An 18,916-nucleotide genomic window follows, 5' to 3' on the forward strand; every position below is an offset into this window, starting at 1 on the left:
TTACATTTATTTTACATTATCAGGAGAATGCAGAATGAATGAAGTGTAGCAGATGCTAATATTAGACCTGTAAACTGAAAAAAAGCCATTCCAAATGAATATATTGGATCCAGGTATGTCTTAAAGGAAGTATGGCCTCAGTGCAATAACAGGATACTTCTGATTGGTTTGCCAGACCCTTAAATACACAGAGATAAAACTGTTTTGCCTAGACCACACGGATGACATTTACATGTAATAAACTCCCAAGTGAAGCCTGGAAAACCTGAATTTATGATGTATGTTAAGTGGCTGACTCGTTCGTTTATATACTTGTCACTTCCTGATGTCATTCATCTAGCTCAAAGTACCGTCTGGATTGTTTCTTCTGACAAATAGTGCTGATGTGCTCCATTTCCTTTGTGGGCGGGGTGTTAGAATAGCACTACTCCTTATTTGCTGATGTTGGCTCTGATTGGTTGCAGAGAGCTCCGAGTGGGTTTCTGTCTGAAGTGCTACTCGCAGGGGAATGGAGGCAGTGAGCTGCATTCTTCTGCTCTTGTGATGGTTTTCATGCATCATAGTTCACAGGCTCTTAAGCACATGCGATAGTTTGAGTTTCAATAAATAACAGTTTCGTATTCTGCCTTGTCCTTGATTCTTATGCTATGCATAATTTTGACTTCACTTTATTCTTTGTGCCTTTCTTTCTCTTTTTTGCACACTGTCAACTAGAGATGTGAAGCACTGCATATTGTCAAAATCTACTAGTCACAACACAAAATAAAGCAATACCACAAAAAAATCTAGATAAATTACTCAGTCTAACTCATTAGTTAATCTGTTGCTAGAATAGTCAACCATTCAGTGTTGTTTTCATTAAGTGAAACTAATAATAAAAAACATTTACTTTAATTGAAATAAAATACAGTTTTAAAAAACGAACTTATTTATTTTATTTATTTGACAGTGCAACATTTCTAATTTGTTTAGTACAAGTTGTAGTAAAATTACTAAAACAAAAACTGAAATGACGATTTATCAAAACTAAATGGATAAAAACTAATAAAAATGACAGGCAAACAACTAAATTACTATAGCTAAGTAACATTGAAATCAAATGGAAAAGGAAATAAAAAAAAAGTAATAAAATTAATAAATACTATAATATTAAATGATAATAAAATAACACCGATTATATTTCATTCGTTTTTTTTTCTTTTGTTCAAACATTTCTTTCTTCTTTTGAAATCCTTCTTTCACGCATACGTCCTTATAAATTTTCCACTCACTGCTGATGAGGTATTGCTCTGCTTTGGCCATGGGAAAAAGCAGAGAGTTTGTGGCAGCGCACAGGTGTGCTTCTGTGCACCCAGAATTCCTCTCCTCTTCATGAAGCACAGCCCTCTTGGCCCTGTTCAAACAATACTTTTGCCTCAGCTGCTCTATTAGGAGAGCACACAAAGGCCTTTAGTGACTGGACAATGGGAGTTTATCGCCAGTCCTGGGTGCCATCTCACCCTGGTGCCACACTGTACTCATGTCATGTTGGCACTGTAAATAACACAGCGAGTCAATAAAGAACTTTATAGTACATGCACACACCACTGTACAAGCATCCAGTTAATTGTATTGTATACATCATTTTCTGGAAGCTGCTTTTGCTTTGGTCTGTGTTTTATTTTATGACTGTGCTGTTCTGAACATGATTGGATGCTGGAGATCATGGTGTGGGTGTTTAGGGAATGCTTAGGAGTGTAATAAAATGATTTGGAGAATTTGCTCATAAACACATTTAGTTTAGTGGACACCCTGCTGTGACCAGAGACTGATCTGCAGCAAAACACTTCTTAGCTTTCTGATTTAGCGTCCCTCAAATACAGAATGACACACTGGCACTCCAAAAGGATGTAACTCTGTTTTCTCAGTGGATAGCAGTTAACTCTGTGAGTTCTGTTATTTGTTTTTTTTTTCTCAAGCATAATCTTAATAAATGATCAGTTTTTTTTGTTTCTTTCTCTATAGCGGTGGCTGCAGACCCCACAGACAGTCCACTGTTCCTGCCCTACAAGGCCTTGCTTTCCACGATGAGGAGTATGGTGTTCACTGAAGGAGAGGCCGAGCAACTCATTGAGATTCTGTCTGATAAGGCTGGCATTATTCAAGACACATGGCACAAGGTAAGGCCAACTTCCTAAAGTCGTTTTTTTTGTGTTTCATATTTTTAAATGAGTGGTCTTTCACTTTCTATCACTTTATTTGAACTCAACCAGGAAGTTTGTCTAAATAGAGTTTCGTGCATGTTTATAGGCCACACAGAAGGGTGATCCGGTAGTTGTGCTGAAGAAACAGCTGGAAGAACGAGACAAGCAGCTGGCAGCCGAGCAGGAGGACTCAGCAGCTGTTAAAAGCAGACTGAGGGATTTGAGTAAAGTGAGGCTTGAAACACTCATGCCAGTTTAAAAAAGAGTCACATACAAATTAGGAAAAGTTTGATATGTGCACACACATCAAGCCTTATAAGTACTCTGTTATTATAGACTCTATTAGGTGAAAAGTCAATATTTTGCTTTGGTCTGATGGAGATAGTGGCAAGGTTTGAACCTACACTACCGTTCAGGGTTGGTAATGGCTGCCTAGTATTTTTGTGGAAGTCTTAGAAGTTCAAAAGAACATTTATTTGAAATATGTCTTTTGGAACATTATAAATCTTATAAATCACTTTTGATAAGTTTGATGAGTCCTAGCAGAATACAAGTAATCATTTATTTTAAGCAAAAAAATTAAAAATCACATCAACGCCACACTTTTGAATGGTAGTGTACAAATTATTTTTCCAGCTCTACATAACCCATCAACTAGAAGCCACAAGTATTGTGATGACCAGTTTTCACGCCAGATCATGACCAGTGTATGATTTGTTTGCGTATAGGAGCTCTCTGTGGAGAAGTCAAAGGTGGCGTCTGTAGAGACCAGGCTGAGCTCTCAGCTGAGTAAGCGAGAGCAGGACATTATTGCCCTGCAAGCACGTATGCAGGCCAGTTATCAAGACCACCTTGCGGAGACTCAGCAGCTTAATGCCAAAGTAAGAGCTCCGCACAGATTCTTTGCCGTACACCTGCATGGTAGCAAGACTCTAAAAAGTCACATGATTACAAGGATGTCTACCAAAATATTTATTTAGTAGGACAGAAAATTTAAATATTAATCGCATGGTAATTTGTACATTTAACATGATTAATCTCATATTATGAGCTGGATTTAGTGGGACCATAATGGAATATTTTTCTTCCAAAATATGCATTTATTTGTTATAGATTGTAACATAGATGGTGGTTTTCTCATTAACATTAGGTATAATGTCAAAGTAAGTAAATGCATTAAATTTAACAGGATTAGATGCTTTTAATTAATCACATTAGTGAACTTTGGCAGCCCTAATATTTACGTGACGTGCCTAAGCCCTTTCTGCTCCTCCTTAGATCTTGGCTCTCCAGGACCAGCTGGAGAAAGGCCCTAATGCTCAGCTGGCCCGTCTACAGCAGGAGAACTCTATCCTCAGAGATGCACTTAACCAAGCCACCAGTCAGACAGAGAGCAAGTATGAACCTACAGCTCCTGCCGGACCCAATCGTGTCTTGCTTGCTTAATTCATCTGTTTCACAATATGAGATTGCAACAGACTAACTAGCGTGACATATCAAATATAGTAACCACGCAGCCGTCAAAAGGTCTTCATGTGGGTTGTTGATAATTGCAGCTAGTTATGATGACAACTCAGAATACTCATATTTGTGCCATCTGTGCAAACTGCAAAATTTACTTTTTACTTACGTTTTAAATTTTATTTTAAACTTGCATATTCCTGATCTTTTCAACATGATTCATATATATATAATTTATTATTCATATTTTTTTTTTCTTACCAGCATGTCACATTCCTTCAAACTGCTGGCACCTTTCTGATACATAGTCAAGTCAAGTCAAGTCACCTTTATTTATATAGCGCTTTTAACAATACAGATTGTGTCAAAGCAACTGAACAGCATTAATTAGGAAAATAGAGTGTCAGTAATGCAAAATGACAATAGTAAACAAATTTTTCAGTTAAAGACAGTTCATCATTGAATTCAGTGATGTCAACATCCAGCTCAGTTTAAATAGTATCTTTGCAATCAAGTCAATGGTATCGCTGGAAATGAAGTGTCCCCATATACGTGGATGTTATGTATATGGACATAACATCCACTTTTCATGATCCAAACAATACCAGATTGAATTTCACTTGGAGATGTCAGATTACCATAGCATGTTGCAAATTATGTTTCATGTTGACTTTAATTCTACACTGTGGTGTCCAGAATAGTAATGATTTTTTTTCTCTATTTATTTATTTTTTTATCCATTAGACAAAATGCTGAATTGGCCAAACTGCGTCAGGACTGCATTCGACTGAATAAGGAACTAGTGGAGAAGAACGAGGCCTTGCAGGCTGATGAACAGTTCAGGAAAAATCTGGAATCTAAAGCTGCCACAGCTGAGAAACAACTGACCCAGTTGCAGGTCAGTTACCCACCTTTCTAAAACCATTCCTTGCACCACCGACGCCAATCATTCCTGTTGTTTCGTTTGCTGAGTTGTAGTTAGTTTTGTGATGCCTCTTTCATAAGAGTTCAAAATGCCACTCTAATTCTAATAAAACATCTCCCAGCATGAGCACCAGCCTCATTAGAGCTTTCTGCTACCTCTCGCGGGGCTGTTTAGCCTTGCACATCCGCAGGTCGGCAAGTTTAGTTTCTTGCAATCTGTGTGTGTATTTAAGAAGCTTGATTAGGCTTGCTGGTAAAGCTGAGGCTTTGACCCCCCAGTGCTAGTGCCTCTACTAATGGGATTGTTCACATGCTGGCAGAACATTTGATTGCCAGTTTGATTGCTCAGCAGTGCTCTGTGTGTTGGAATATGGCCTGCGCTACAGGGAAGCGCTTCTTCGAGCGATCTGGAATGTAAGCCTGCTTGAGCAGTACAGTTTCAGACAGAAGTATTTTATTATGCATACTGGAAACACAGATAAAACAGCTTTAGCATCTCTTCACTAATCCGCTGCTACAAACCATAAGACCACTGAATAAAATGCAGCCCTGTGTGTTGAAGTGTGTCCTGAGCCCATTTTAAGCATCTAGACAGTGTACTGGCTTAGGAGAGACATGGGTAATGTCTGGAGAGTGTGAGTCATTGATCTAAATAGAATTTTTTTGTGTAGAGTAACCTTATGAGAAACTTTATTTTTTTTTAAAGTTTTGATATAACCTCCGAGTAGCCGAACACAGAGCGAATCAATGTTCCTATATTACGTTAGAACCCAGTTAGAAATTTGTGTAAATAACTATTTGGACATACAGACAAACCTAAAAATAACCTAAAAATTATTCAGACACCATATATAATTTTTAATATTTTTTTACTAGTGGGTGCAGGACACTATAGTTAATTTATGCAAGTGAGTATAGCAAAATAAAGTAAATTGTGACATACCCAAAAATTCTTCATACAGTGGACTACCAGTAAAACTGATAAAAATTTGGGACCAAAAATTATTCAGACACTTTGATCTGACCATATTTTGCTTAAGTGTTATCGGACATTATCAAGATTAATTTGTTCTGACACAAATAACTCTGAGCTCTTGTCATATTTTATTACCATTTTCTAAACTGTAATAATGTGTGAAATGTTGAAGGCGTCTGAATAAATTTAGGTTTGACTGTAAAATAAATGTAATTTACATTGCCTCCCTCCAAAAAAGTAATTGAACACAAAACTGTTTGAATGTTGTTTATCATGTCAGAACATAAAATCGTGGTTACTGTTTTTAAGTTTTAGGTAGTTATGCTCCATAGTGACTTAGATTGCACATATGGTAGGTACATATTTTACATTTTATCAGTTCTTGGTTTTCCTAGGTATCGAACCCATGACCTTGGTGTTGTTAGCGTTGTACTCAACTGTTTGAGTTGTACGACCAAATCTGAACTGTGTTTTCTGTTTTCATGCTTTGTCCCCTGCAGGGGAACTGGGTGAGCAGTGAACAGGCTCTGCAGAAGCGTCTGGAGGACGTGAGTGAGGAGCTCAGACAGACCCAGAGCTCCAGAAACAGCCTTCAGACACAGCTTGAACAAGCTCAGAAAGATGCCACTGCTCTAGCAGGTCAGCAGCACCCACTTGGTTCTTAAGCAAGGAAGCAGACTGTAGAACCACAAGATGGATTCCATAAGATTCAGTCTGCTTTAAAAACATTTCTTTATAACTGAAAAATAGGTTAGATCAGAGCTGCAAATCCTGCAAGGTATAATGCTTGCCGTATCCATAATGTGTCCTTTAACAAAACGCTTAACATCAGATTTCTTGTGTACTATGTCGCTTTGGACAAAAGTATCAGCGAAATTATGAATTAGTAATTAGAAATAAGTGTTCTTTTCCTAACTGCACTGTTTCAGAGGCTCAAGATCGTGTGGCCAGTATGGAGGTGGAAATGATAGAGCAGACCAGACAGTTAGAGAGTCTGCAGAGCCAGCTGAAACTGCTGGAGGCGAGCCAGAACAAAGAACAAAACCACAATTCAGAGGTGACGCTCCACTTTCTATGTCCCAATACATATGTCTTTGTCACTGTATAATAAATTATAGTGATATTATATGTTATGTGTGTAACCTCATATAAATGTTTGTTACACTTTTTTACAGTGCCCTTGTTGCAGTGTAATTGTACATTTTACATACTGAGTATTATTAATTAATAACATGTACTTACTGTAGGGTTAAGATTAGGGTTTGGTTTAGTTAGTTGCATGTAATTATTTATAATTTACTGTTATTACTATAGCAAGTACATATAATGTTTGTTAACGTTACGTTAACATAACAAGGACACTGTAAAATGAAGTGTTACCAAAGTCTTAAAATGATTTGTAGTTAAGGTGTCAAATTGAATAAATGGGTTAAAGTTTGCTAAACATTATGTAATATATGGTTGAGCAGTAATTTCATAAGCATTTGCATGTTTAATATTTACAGGCTTTGATGGCTGAACTGGAGCAAGCAAAGAGCAGGTAAGATATAAGGCCATATTTGCTTGAGACGCAAAAATTGCATAAGATAATAAGACTTGTTTTCAGATGACAATGAAATGTTTATTTTTTCTTCAGTGACAAATCTTCTTGTGTTTGCACAGCAGTCACACAATTTTAGTACAGTTCAACCCCAATAAAAAACATGAATAGATTTTCATCAGCTTTACATCTAGCATTTGTTGAAAATGAATTCATATTGTTTGTTTAATCTCTAGCCTGAAGGAGAAAGAAGAGGAGCTGATCCAACTCAAAAACATCATTGCCACTCAGGTGAAGCCGAACATACTGCTTTTTAGACATTTTCAGCTCATCTTAGTATTTCATTAGTAAATTTGACTTTTAATGTGTTCCCTTATTTGAACCAATCACATGTCTTCCTCAGGTGGATAACACAACAGAGGTGCAGCAATTGCAGCACAGGTATTTTCTGCTGCTTCACTAATACAGTTCAGTAGTTCTTAGTTGATTTGAATCTGTTTATTGTATCTTTTCCTTTGAACTTAAGCATAAAAGAAAAGGATGACCAAATAGCAACTCTTCAGGGAGAGCTCCAACAGGTTAAAGAAAAAGGTTCAGAACTCACCAAAGTAAGTTTATCATATGCAAACCTTTACACCTCAATAATTCAATTTAGACTTAACCATTCATGCCATTTTTTAAAAATTATTTATAGCTTGAAAACACAGAAATGCTGGAACAGCTACAAAACAGGTATACATCATTTGTGATCCAGACAACAGCTTCAAATTCATGTTTTTTTCACATTCTTTTATTAAGATTTAATGCCGTCTGTTCTCTTTTTCCTGTTCCTGTAGTTTGAAAGAAAAGGAGTCTCGGGTGGCTTTGTTTGAAGAAGAGATGAGGCACTGTAAAGAACAGTATGACACTAAAGTAAGTGAGACTTTGCTGTAGGGCTGCACGATAAATCGCATGCGATATTTAACTCGCATCTTCATGCAATTTATCGTGCAGCCCTACTTTGCTGTTATTATTATATTAGTACTTTTGACTTTTAAAGCTAAAGTGTATCATTTGTTAGTTTAAAAAAATGCACCAATTTCTAATAATGCACTCTTCATTTACAGCTGGCAGATAGCACAGCCAAACTGGAGTCACTACATAAAAGGTACATATTCAGTCCAACTGAATGCCACTGCATGTTTATGTTCCTGTCAGCCACCCACATTAACACCATTTTGTGATAAGTGTCTTCTTCCACAAAAAACTAAGGTTTTTTTATAATGTTTTTCAGTGTAACTGAAAAAGAGAGCCTAGTGACATCACTACAACAGGAAGTGCAGCAGCTCAAGGATCTAAATCAGTCACATGGCAAGAGTTACGTAAGTAGCCAAGACTATTGTGGATGTGCTTGTCTTTATCTTGCATGTACACAGTGATTCATAAAAATATGCGTAGGCACACATCTTATCTCATCATGTCAGCTGGGTATATGGTCTTGCTGTATAAAGCAGATTGTTGCAGTGCCCTTTCATTTCTATTTCAGAAGTCTTGACTTTTAAATGACCATATAGGTTTTTCTGTGTAAAATGTTACCGGTACTACTGCTATTAAAAATGGTGACACAGATAAATGAAGTGTTAAGGGTCATCATTTTACTCAACAGTTTTAATTTTAATGAAACCTCAAATTATTTATGTTTCATATTATTTCACTATTTAAAATGTTCTTTTGGTTTAGACCGTATTTAGTTGTGCTAAGTGTCTCAGCTTTTACCCAAGACCGAAGATACAATTTTTTTTTGTTGAATTTCTGTGCATCGATTTGAATTTTTGTTGTTTGTAGAGGTTTTAATGTAAATATCATGTTCCGTTGTCACTGAGCATTTAATTTTGTTACAGGAAAGTTTGGAGGATATGCTTAAATCTGTCCAGGCTGAGACCAAAGAAGTTCTTCAGTCTCTTTTCCCACACATCAACATAGAGACAGCACAGGTGTCTAGGATTTCAGTTTTCTCATGCTTTTTATTTCTCAGTTTTGTTTTTGGATCCACTTGTAATATTGACTTGTTTTGGAAAAGTACCATTCAAAAGTTTGTTCTGCATTTATTTGATCAAAATGACAGTAAAAACAGTAATAATGTGAAATAGATTATTTAAAATAACTGTTTTCTATATTAATATTTTTAAAATTGAATGTATTCCTGTGATGGCAGTCTTCAGTGTGACATGGTCCTTCAGAAATGATTCTAATATGATGACTTTGGTGCTCAAATATTTTATTATTGCTATTATTATTAGTGTATATAAAAGTATTAATTTCTTTAAAACAAAAAGATCTTGGTGACCCCCAAACCTTTGAATGGTAATGTACTTGATGCAGTTCTATTCACATCCTTGATTTTTAGCTAATCTTGAGTCTCTCGTTCTCATCTTTCAGACCAACTGGCTTCAGGACTTTGCTGTGAAAGCACAAGAGGTGCTAAATCAAAAGCAACGGAGCCAAGAATCCCAGCAGAGCACAGAGAGGGTGGTAAGTGTGCTGCAGGTCATAGCCTTGTGCTATTATCATCTTAAAGTGGTTCTTTGTTGCCCCCCTAGAGGGAATGTAAGGCATATTTGTAGTTACTACAATGCTGTTTTTATTATTAGGAGATAATGGGGAAACTACAGGCAGCCCAGGAGAGTCAGTGCACACTACAGTCTGAGTGTGAGCAGTACAGGAGTGTACTGGCTGAGACGGTGAGATTATACACCAAGAATCTGTTTCAGCAAAGCCTTAATGAGAATTGGATCAAGCCGAATTTGTTTCCTGATGTTCTATAGGAGGGGATGCTGAAAACACTTCAGAAGAGTGTAGAGGAGGAGGAGAGGGTGTGGAGGACCCAGATAATGGCGTCTGAGGAGAAACTGAGGATGGTAGGTCAATACACTGTATTAACACACACACGCGTATAATTCTACAGACACAGTGTAAGCACAATAATTTAGAAAAAGAGTTTATGATGTTTCCTTTGATTATAGAAAATGCTATTTTTGGTTATAATTTTATTGAAGTTTTCATGGGCAAGCTGTGTTTATGGAAAATTTTCATAATGTTTCGGGGGAATTTGGTAGATCATTCCACCACCAAGGGGGACAGCGAGTGTGAAAGCTTCAGTCTGTCAGTTTATGTTTTTCATAGGCACTCAAAAAGGTGCAGGAATTAGAAGAGACAACAGAGAGCATGAGAGCGGACAACCTGAGGACCCAACAGGTATAGATTTCACCTGTGGAAATGAATTTTTGCACTGTATGACACTGTAGGAATACAAAAGATGAGTATTACAGAGTGCAAAAAAAGTATCAGGCTGTACCCTGAAAATGTCCTGTCTGTTTAAAATATCCAACACGTTCCTATACAAATAAAGGTGTGTGTTTGAATAGTTAATAATTAAATATTTCATATTAGGACTCAACTAATGCATTCTCATTCATTATTTATTTTACATTCAAATTACTTATCTCCAATGAGCAACATTTAACCATTTATATACAGGGTCCTCATGGGTCCTTAAATCATTATATGCCTTCAATCCAAATTTAAGGTCATCTTTATATCTTAAATGGTATAACAGATGTCCTAATATCACTTTAAGATGATAAAATCCTAAATTTGGGAACGGAAATAAAGGAATTGTGATGCAGCCTTTTAAATGTTATGTTATGATTTAATTAAATGTGAGTGCTTATGCTCTACTATTGATGATTGATGGCAGTATACTTTATGGTTTAAGGATGCATACTTACCTCCCTCATCTGTTTGGATGAGCAGCTGGAAGCCTAGACATTTCAAAATGGGCTTGTTTATATTTTAAAGTCCAACATTATTCATAAAATCTGTTTTTTTTTTTTCTTCTTATGATTGGTATTTTGGTAACAGAATTAACTATATCTGGCATTTAATTCAATGCAAACTCTTGTAGCTTCTCTCCTGGCCAACTTTTTTGACGGATTCAGTATATAGATTTTCCTAGTATTGTCACAATAATTTGTTTATTGTCTTTCTTTAAACACATCATTGTATTGGCAAAATTTAATATCACTAATTTTTATAATATATTGGTACATAAACTTCTATCAATACATATAGAATAAAACTTGTCTCGAGTATTTTAAATTTGTTACTCTGTTTTGCTTCTAAGCAGTTTTAAGTCCCTGTTGAATGTGTGTCCCAGCTTATTTAATTAAGTACAAGAGATAAATGATGGGGAAACAATACTGGGATACATGATTTATTTTGAGATTTCATCGGCTTGTTCTGTATGGACATACAGTATTGTATTTTATTTATATATTTAGTTATTTTTTGGACTTTAAAACCCTGCAGACATACTGGTTCATGCTACCTTAGTAGTAAGAAACCCAAGTGTATATACAGAAGTACATTTTAAGAGCACTCAGTATTCCTCATTCTCTAACCTGAAATTCTCATTCAGTCTGTATCCTTAATCTGTCCATTTTTTTCCCCGTGTGTAGCTGGAGGAGAACGTGATGTTGCTTGAGGCCCAGTTGGAGAAACGGCTCCAGTCAGCGTCCACTGACAGCCAGAGTCAATCTGAAGAGATAAAACACGTGAGCGCACACTCCTGCCTTAATGCTGATTCACTAAAGCACAATATGAGATACAAAAGCAAAACAAAGCCAACTTAGTCAGTCATTCAACGCATTTTATCTATTTTAAATAATGGTTTTGTCTTTGTGAAGAGGTTGATTGACAAGCATCGTTTAATATTAAGATCTGATGTGGTTGTGAGAAGATCTTGAGATCTAGCCCTGCTCTGCCACTTAACAGTTCATTTTGTTTGTTTTCAGTTGAAGCATGTTTTAGCAGAATCAGAAAGACAGTTGAGTGTGGCCCAGCAGGAGATACAGACGCAGAGGGAGGAGCTTTCACAGGTTGGTTTCCCTTGAAGTCCAAAGCATTTGCTAAAGGTTTACACCTATTATTCTTTGTTTACCCACAATCATGTGACAAACAGGAGGTTTTGCCAAGGAAAAAAACAGAAGTTGGTTTTGTTGAGTGACAGCTTCTATTTCCAGGTCGGGCAGCAACTGAGTGACGTGACAAAGCGAGCTCAGGGAGTGGCAGAGAACGGGCAGCCTGAGGCGGAGGAGGGTCAGGTTAGGGTGCGACATAGAAAGGCACCCTGCACCTCACTTGGCAGTATTAGATAGATTTTTCAGTACTAACTGTGGTTCGGTCTCAAAACCTAGCAATGCCTATATAAGACGTCTTCCAAAAATGGTTGACTGGAATACTGCCTATTTTACGTATTATGTTATGAGACACAGTCTGTATCAATCACCAAATATCCATAGAAATGTCAAATCATATTTATTTACATAGTGCTTTTCACTATACATATTGGGATGATTTTACCCTATACAAGAGGCTATATTATGGGCCATATGTATGTTTTTCTCCCTATCCAGTACTGCCAAAGTGGGGATGTTTTACTCATAATTCTAACCATTCATATTTCAGCATTTTGTTTCAGCAGCTTCTGTTAACCCAGGCGCCTGTTTTAACCTCAGAATATCTGCACTCTTGGGTTCTTTTTGTCACACTCACCTTTTTTAACCACTAACATTTGTCTTTTGCATTTGAAACTCATACTTCAATGAAGATCTTACAAATTTTTTTTTTGAGGATTTTATGCTTGTTTTCACTCTCATTTCCTGAATACATTGTGCACTAATGCAGCTCTTGTGTCAGCTGGCATGGAAAGGTTTTGCAGTAGTTCATGGATTAGCTACAATAACTTATCTACTTATGTGGTATTGTTGGTTTGGTCAGGTCCAGGCTCAGCTGGAACAGACATTGGAAAAACTGCAGAGTGAACGGACTCTAAACCAGCAGCTCTCTGCAGAAGTGGAGCAGGTACAGTGGTGTCCAAGACCTTGTGTTTCTTCTTGATTTCTAAAAACCTGTTAATCATTAAACTCATTATTCCATATTTTATAGACTCAGGAGGCCCTCAAAAAACAGCTTCAGAGCCATCTAGAGCAGATGAAGTCAGCTGAAGACACTGCAGCCATGGAGGATGTTGTTCAGCTGAAGGTACTTTGCACATCGAATAGCTGATAACCAGTATTGTGTGTGTGTGTGTGTTTTTTTTTTTCTGCTATTTTTTAAAAGTGTTCCATGCCATGTGGGACTGGATGAAAAAGGACAGGCAGTTAAAGCTGCTAAGAAATTACTTCAGCTGGGAATGACAGAATGTCAATTTGTCAAATACCAGCATGTGATGTTGGTACTGATTTATATATTTCTAAAAAGTAGTGAATGGATTGAATGTATCCATAGCAAATTATATGAATGAGTGAATAAAAGTATATTTTCCCAGGAGAAACTTTAAAAACGTCCATTAATGTACTTTGAGGAAAAACATTTCCTAGTACCAGTTTTACAGTCAAAGAAGACTTACAAAAAGCACATAAAGGCAATTCTTCTCCTTTCAAGAAATATACATGGATAAGCCTAAGTCCTGTGTGACCAGTTCTACATCTTGTAAATACAGTTTGGACATTTCTAGTTTTAAACTAAAACCAATGCATTTTAATTTATTTGGCCATGAAAATAGCCTTAGATGTTGACATAGCAATAAAAAATAAGCACTATTATGGCTTTGTCCATGCATTCTGGAAGAGCTTTATCTAAAATGTTTCTTGTTTAACTGTTAAAATTGGGTTTCTATGTAAATCCCTAATGCTCATGACTTGGTGTTTTAGGAGTGTCTAGAGAAGGAGCGAAAGATGACCAAAGATTTGGGCCAGGCAGCCACCAAACTCCAACAGCTGCTGAGAAACAGTCAGGACCAACTGGCCAAAGAGAAAGAGAACGTCAGGACGCTGCAGGATCAATTGCAAGACAAGGTAAAAACATTATACATATTTATAAATGTTTATAGGACGAATAGCTGCATGCCTATGTTAACGTTGTTTATGTTCTTGTTTTCCAGGAGGGTGATGGGGAGCTGAAGCAAGGCACTTCTGTTTGAGGTGTAAAACTAAAAACTTGCCAAAAATTGCCTTAAGATGACCAAAATGAAGCATTCCGAAATTAGTTTTCTTCCTTTTTTTTTTTTTTTTTTTGGCGTACTGTATTCTTGGGAGAAATTGTTTGAAGACTTTTGGGGAAATCTAACTCATGCAAACATTTTATTTCGGAGATGTGCTGGAACTATTTTCACTTTACATTCCATCTGAAACCTTCTGGCTATGTCAGAAAATATTCCTCAACTGCCTTATATATTCTTAGTGTTCCCGCACCTCTCCTCCTGATGTCAGTGTTAAAAGGGAAACCGCATGTACGTTGTGTACATCAACTAGTGCAATTAATTTCTTGTAAGTGAATGAGTATGCATAATTGTATGGTACATGGGTACAGCATTTGGAATGGCCTCTCTGTAGCTGGCTTCAACACCACTGTATTAAGTTTGATAATAAATAATAAATGGCAACCTAGCTTTATTTTACTGTCATGTTTCTTTTTTTTATTTTTTATTTTATTTTTTTTAAAGAAATGGTTCACCCAAAAATGAAAATTTGCTGTAAATTTACTCACCCTCAGGCCATCCAAGATGTAGATGAGTTTGTTTCTTCATCAGAACAGATTTGGAGAAATTTAGTATTATATCACTTGCTCACCAATTGATCCTCTGCACTGAATGTGTGTCGTACGAACGAGAGACCAAATAGCTGATATAAATCAATTTGTTGATTTAACTTTAAACCATTGCCTCTGGCCAAAATACCAGTCAATCCATAATAACGCTTTCTCCAGTAAAAAAGTTTAATTAACAGGATTTGTCCTGTCATTGTACTATATATGATGTTTGCTTGTTTTTTTACTAAAAAGTGGTTGTATTTGCTTAATAATGATCATTAATTGTAAATGGCTGAATATAAATTGTTCTCACTTGGTCAAATGACAAATATTGGTTCCAATGAAATACAAAGTTTATTAGCATAACTAAAAAATATTTCTTAATGGGTAACATTTTTCATTTTGACCAATAGACTGATAAGGGGGCTGTTGGGTCATTGGTCTAATTTTACACTTTTTTTCCCCCTCAAAAGACATTATTTTGTCCCTTAAACCAAGTTGCTCCACAAGACATGATACTTCTCTGTCTTGCAGCGTCTTGAATGTTCCACTCAAATTTCAAACCTATAGGGGAAAAGCACAGGTGGTGATCTTTAGTTTTCATTTTCTATAAAACTGCTTTGGAATAATGTGTACTGTAAGAAGCGCTTTACAAGTAAATTGAAATATTCATTATAACATTAAAGGGACCATAACCAACCTGACAATCTGGCCGTAAGAGCAGTCTTTAAGCTTGCATGCATCATTGTACTCTTTAAGGGGGCTAAGTCAGGGTAACTGTACAATAAAGAGACGAGCAAGATGGTGAAAATAAAAGTAGGAAAAAGTCCTATCCCAAGGGCTGCTTCTCACAGAATGCATTTTGTGTTCTACTATGCTGCTTTCTAATTGTTTTTCTATGAAAACATGCACTGGATGGACATCTTTGACCACTGTGTAAATTTTTTTTACTTTGGCTCACTTTTTTATTATGAGCCAATGTTATATCCATGTTAATTTCTGCTGAATGCTCAAATTCCCACCAATTAACTTCAAATGTCACCAATGAGCATGTATTGCCAAAGGAAGCATTGATTAGACTTCATAGGTATTTTTTCAGCCCATTCCTAGGAGACATTTTTGACAATCGATAAAGCCTAAATATGTCTACTTATTCTAAAAGGAGCTAAGTGAAAATGGCATGATTCACTTTTGAAATATTCTTAGCACAACCAAACAGTCACATGGAACACATGGAACAAGTTTAAACCTTTCACTCTTCTCAGTTCCCTTGTGGCACACACAGATTAAATTGTAGTGTTCTATCACCTCATCTCTGATGATTACACCTGAGGCCTGAGTGACACGGGAAAGAATAATGATAAAACATGCAGAAGTGATAACTATGCAATTGGACTGTTAAGTAAGATGGCATTTTCTTCCAGATGACTTTGAGGAAAACACAAAGGAGACCATAGTATGTACCTCATAAAATGATCTTTATTAGATTAGGCAGACACAGGACTACCACTAAACTATTTGTATTCATTTTTAATCTACATTCCATAGGTATTTCCCATTTTATGCTTTAGTTTAACCCCTTAGCATTCCTGCAAAATTTGCCTAAATATGCAGTGTTATGTGTAATTGTGTAATTATGTGTAATTGTATTCTCCTCAATCACAAAATAACATATTTAGTAGGTCACACAAGTAGTTCATAAGCATTACTCAGACCTTATGACACATGAACACTGTGATGTAAGGTGTGGCCCAATACTTTCTGTCCTGTCCAAATAATTCTCTACAAAAGCATTACAATAAAAAAATTGAAATATAGGAATAAAGGAAATAACATATAAACAGTAATGACTTTTCCGCCCAGTTTCACCTGGCTTATCTGTCAATAAGAATTTAGTATTATATTAAACTAAAAATTCAGTGGATACACTACCACCTTTTTTCTTCACTAGTTCATTCAGATTAGTTCGCCTAAATCGGGGATGGGCAACTTTGTTTCTGGAGGGCCACTGTCCTGCAGAGTTTAGCTCCAACCCTAATCAAACACACCTGAACAAGCTAATCAATTTATTCATGATCACTAGAAAGCCACTGGCATTGTGTTTGATTAGGGTTGGAGCTAAACTCTGCAGGACAGTGGCCCTAAAAGGACCGAAGTTACCCATCCCTGGCATGCATGAATGAATGAATGAAGTTTCTTAATCAATAAGAGCATGAGGCCAAAAAAATCTCATGCAAGAATTAGCATAAAGATGTTTCAAATAAATAGAGTTTAGCATGACACACTGTAGCACATGTACATAATGCAAGTAACTGCATTGCATGAACACGAGCCAGTTTTTACAAAATGGTTGAACAGCATGCAAAATGTACACTGAAAGAAAACTGTACAAGTCTGAGGACTTACCATGGCTGGCACTTGCTCTGAGATGGAAGAGAGAAGTATGTTGTTGCACCGAACAGTACAGAAGCGTATCAAGAGCGCGGGGATCTGAACACACCCTTATGAGAAGCCTTTCCGGAAATAATTGTGTTGAAAGTATGGCTTCCTTATTTTAATTGTGTTTGATTATGTTATAACAATTTTCAGTAACAATATTTCATATTACAGTAAAGTGTAGTAGCTTTTTAAGTTTTAAGTGGCCCTCCAGGAGCAGGACTGAGAACCCTGACATTAGCTCTTCACATTAATTGAATGTGATTTATCCACACCTGTACATCTTAAAATAAGCTCATGACAAATAAAAGTTCCAGCTGGATGCATAAAATTAAATGCATAAAACAGTGTGAATAAACAATATCTTAACCCTCTGTGCCTCTTTGGTCATTTTTGACCAAACAATTTTATATTTAGAAATTTCTAAAATCGTAGCTTCATCGGAATGAGATGACACTTGGTGACTTTTGTTGCATTAGCTATGTGAACACACACAAAATGTTAAAGGGTCAAAAAAAAAAAATTTAGCTCCAAAAATGACCAACATAGGAAATGAATGGGAAATACAAAAAAATACAACTCAGAGAATCTTTTGGTGGTACAAACTACAAATCAGCCACTGTGCAAAAAAAGTGCACAGCAATCAAGGGGTGGCACTCTAAAATATAAAGAGTGCCAAATAGACACCCACGCATGCACATACACATACAATGTTTGATTGTAATCATAATGCAAAACCTGATATTTATCTAACCAAAAATATCTAAACCTTGACAAAAAGTAGTCTTTTAGAATGTTTAAATATATATCTAAAAGCAAAACCTAATAAAATGAAGAAATTATGTCTAAAAAAACAATGGGAATCCATTTATTGAAAAATAATAATTAAATAATATATTAATTATTGTGGGGAAAAATAGCTAATTAAAATTGTATAAATATTGCATAATATCTTAAAATCCCCTCAAAATTCTAAATAATAATAAAAAAATATTATTGAACAAACATGTATTAAATTGATTTTCCTGAAAAAAAAAAAAGAGGAAGTTACATTTCAAGTCTTTGGTCACTTTTGACCACGAAGGAGCCAAATGTGACTCCCAAACGAAGAGGATCAGGGGGTTAAAATAATTATTTCCTGAATGGCTTCCCATACACCCTTTCAAAACAGATCAGTCCTGAATGACCACTCTCTACCTGCTGCCCACAAGTGCAAACAAAGTGTAATTACAGGATGATTGTGTTGTGATATATCCTGTTGTCCCCCGAATTGTTAGTGATAAGGAAGCCAGATAAAAGTGATGGTTTATGGCACTTGAAAACGCTCAGGTGAGTCAGACGCAGTTTGAAGTTGGAAACTAAACAAAACACCCTTATAAAGAATACAGAATCTGACAAAACCCCTTATTTGGTGAGAGGGGCAAAGATATTACATTAACATGAATGGGAGGATCCAGGTGTAAAAATGATCGACACATGACGTATAATCATGATGATTAATGTAGACTAGCAAATTAATTTATAATGTTATTAATGTTTCATGTTAATGATCAGCCTAAGTCTTCAACTGCTCAATTACTCATAATGTGATTCTTTAGGCCCATTTCAGATTTGCGTGTACAAGTAAAGAGAATATATATATATATATATATATATATATATATATATACACACACACACACATACATATATATATATATATATATATATACACACACACACACATACATATATATATATATATATATATATACACACACACACACA

General features: G+C 36.1%; 1 protein-coding gene across 2 annotated transcripts in view; it reads left to right on the forward strand.

Annotated features, from left to right (window-relative positions):
• Nucleotides 1–14,571, forward strand: part of LOC107675545 (ribosome-binding protein 1-like) — an 18,513-nt gene extending 3,942 nt beyond the window's left edge. The window contains exons 3-29 of one of the 2 annotated variants that reach the window (XM_016469935.1): nt 2,005–2,159; nt 2,290–2,412; nt 2,912–3,064; nt 3,462–3,580; nt 4,389–4,542; nt 6,045–6,183; nt 6,474–6,601; nt 7,050–7,084; nt 7,321–7,375; nt 7,488–7,525; nt 7,611–7,692; nt 7,779–7,816; nt 7,921–7,996; nt 8,191–8,231; nt 8,358–8,445; nt 8,965–9,057; nt 9,503–9,595; nt 9,715–9,804; nt 9,889–9,981; nt 10,247–10,318; nt 11,581–11,676; nt 11,917–12,000; nt 12,145–12,225; nt 12,902–12,985; nt 13,070–13,165; nt 13,837–13,980; nt 14,067–14,571. In XM_016469935.1, coding sequence (XP_016325421.1) covers nt 2,005–2,159; nt 2,290–2,412; nt 2,912–3,064; nt 3,462–3,580; nt 4,389–4,542; nt 6,045–6,183; nt 6,474–6,601; nt 7,050–7,084; nt 7,321–7,375; nt 7,488–7,525; nt 7,611–7,692; nt 7,779–7,816; nt 7,921–7,996; nt 8,191–8,231; nt 8,358–8,445; nt 8,965–9,057; nt 9,503–9,595; nt 9,715–9,804; nt 9,889–9,981; nt 10,247–10,318; nt 11,581–11,676; nt 11,917–12,000; nt 12,145–12,225; nt 12,902–12,985; nt 13,070–13,165; nt 13,837–13,980; nt 14,067–14,105 — 2,489 coding nt within the window. In that variant the 3' untranslated portion in view covers nt 14,106–14,571. The remainder of the gene's footprint in view (nt 1–2,004; nt 2,160–2,289; nt 2,413–2,911; nt 3,065–3,461; nt 3,581–4,388; nt 4,543–6,044; nt 6,184–6,473; nt 6,602–7,049; nt 7,085–7,320; nt 7,376–7,487; nt 7,526–7,610; nt 7,693–7,778; nt 7,817–7,920; nt 7,997–8,190; nt 8,232–8,357; nt 8,446–8,964; nt 9,058–9,502; nt 9,596–9,714; nt 9,805–9,888; nt 9,982–10,246; nt 10,319–11,580; nt 11,677–11,916; nt 12,001–12,144; nt 12,226–12,901; nt 12,986–13,069; nt 13,166–13,836; nt 13,981–14,066) is intronic. The other variant, XM_016469938.1, reaches the window with a different exon arrangement.
• The last annotated feature ends 4,345 nt before the right edge of the window (nt 14,572–18,916 follow it).

This window comes from Sinocyclocheilus anshuiensis, unplaced genomic scaffold, assembly GCF_001515605.1.
Source record: "Sinocyclocheilus anshuiensis isolate Anshui unplaced genomic scaffold, SAMN03320099.WGS_v1.1 scaffold1097, whole genome shotgun sequence".
Lineage (NCBI taxonomy): Eukaryota > Metazoa > Chordata > Actinopteri > Cypriniformes > Cyprinidae > Sinocyclocheilus > Sinocyclocheilus anshuiensis.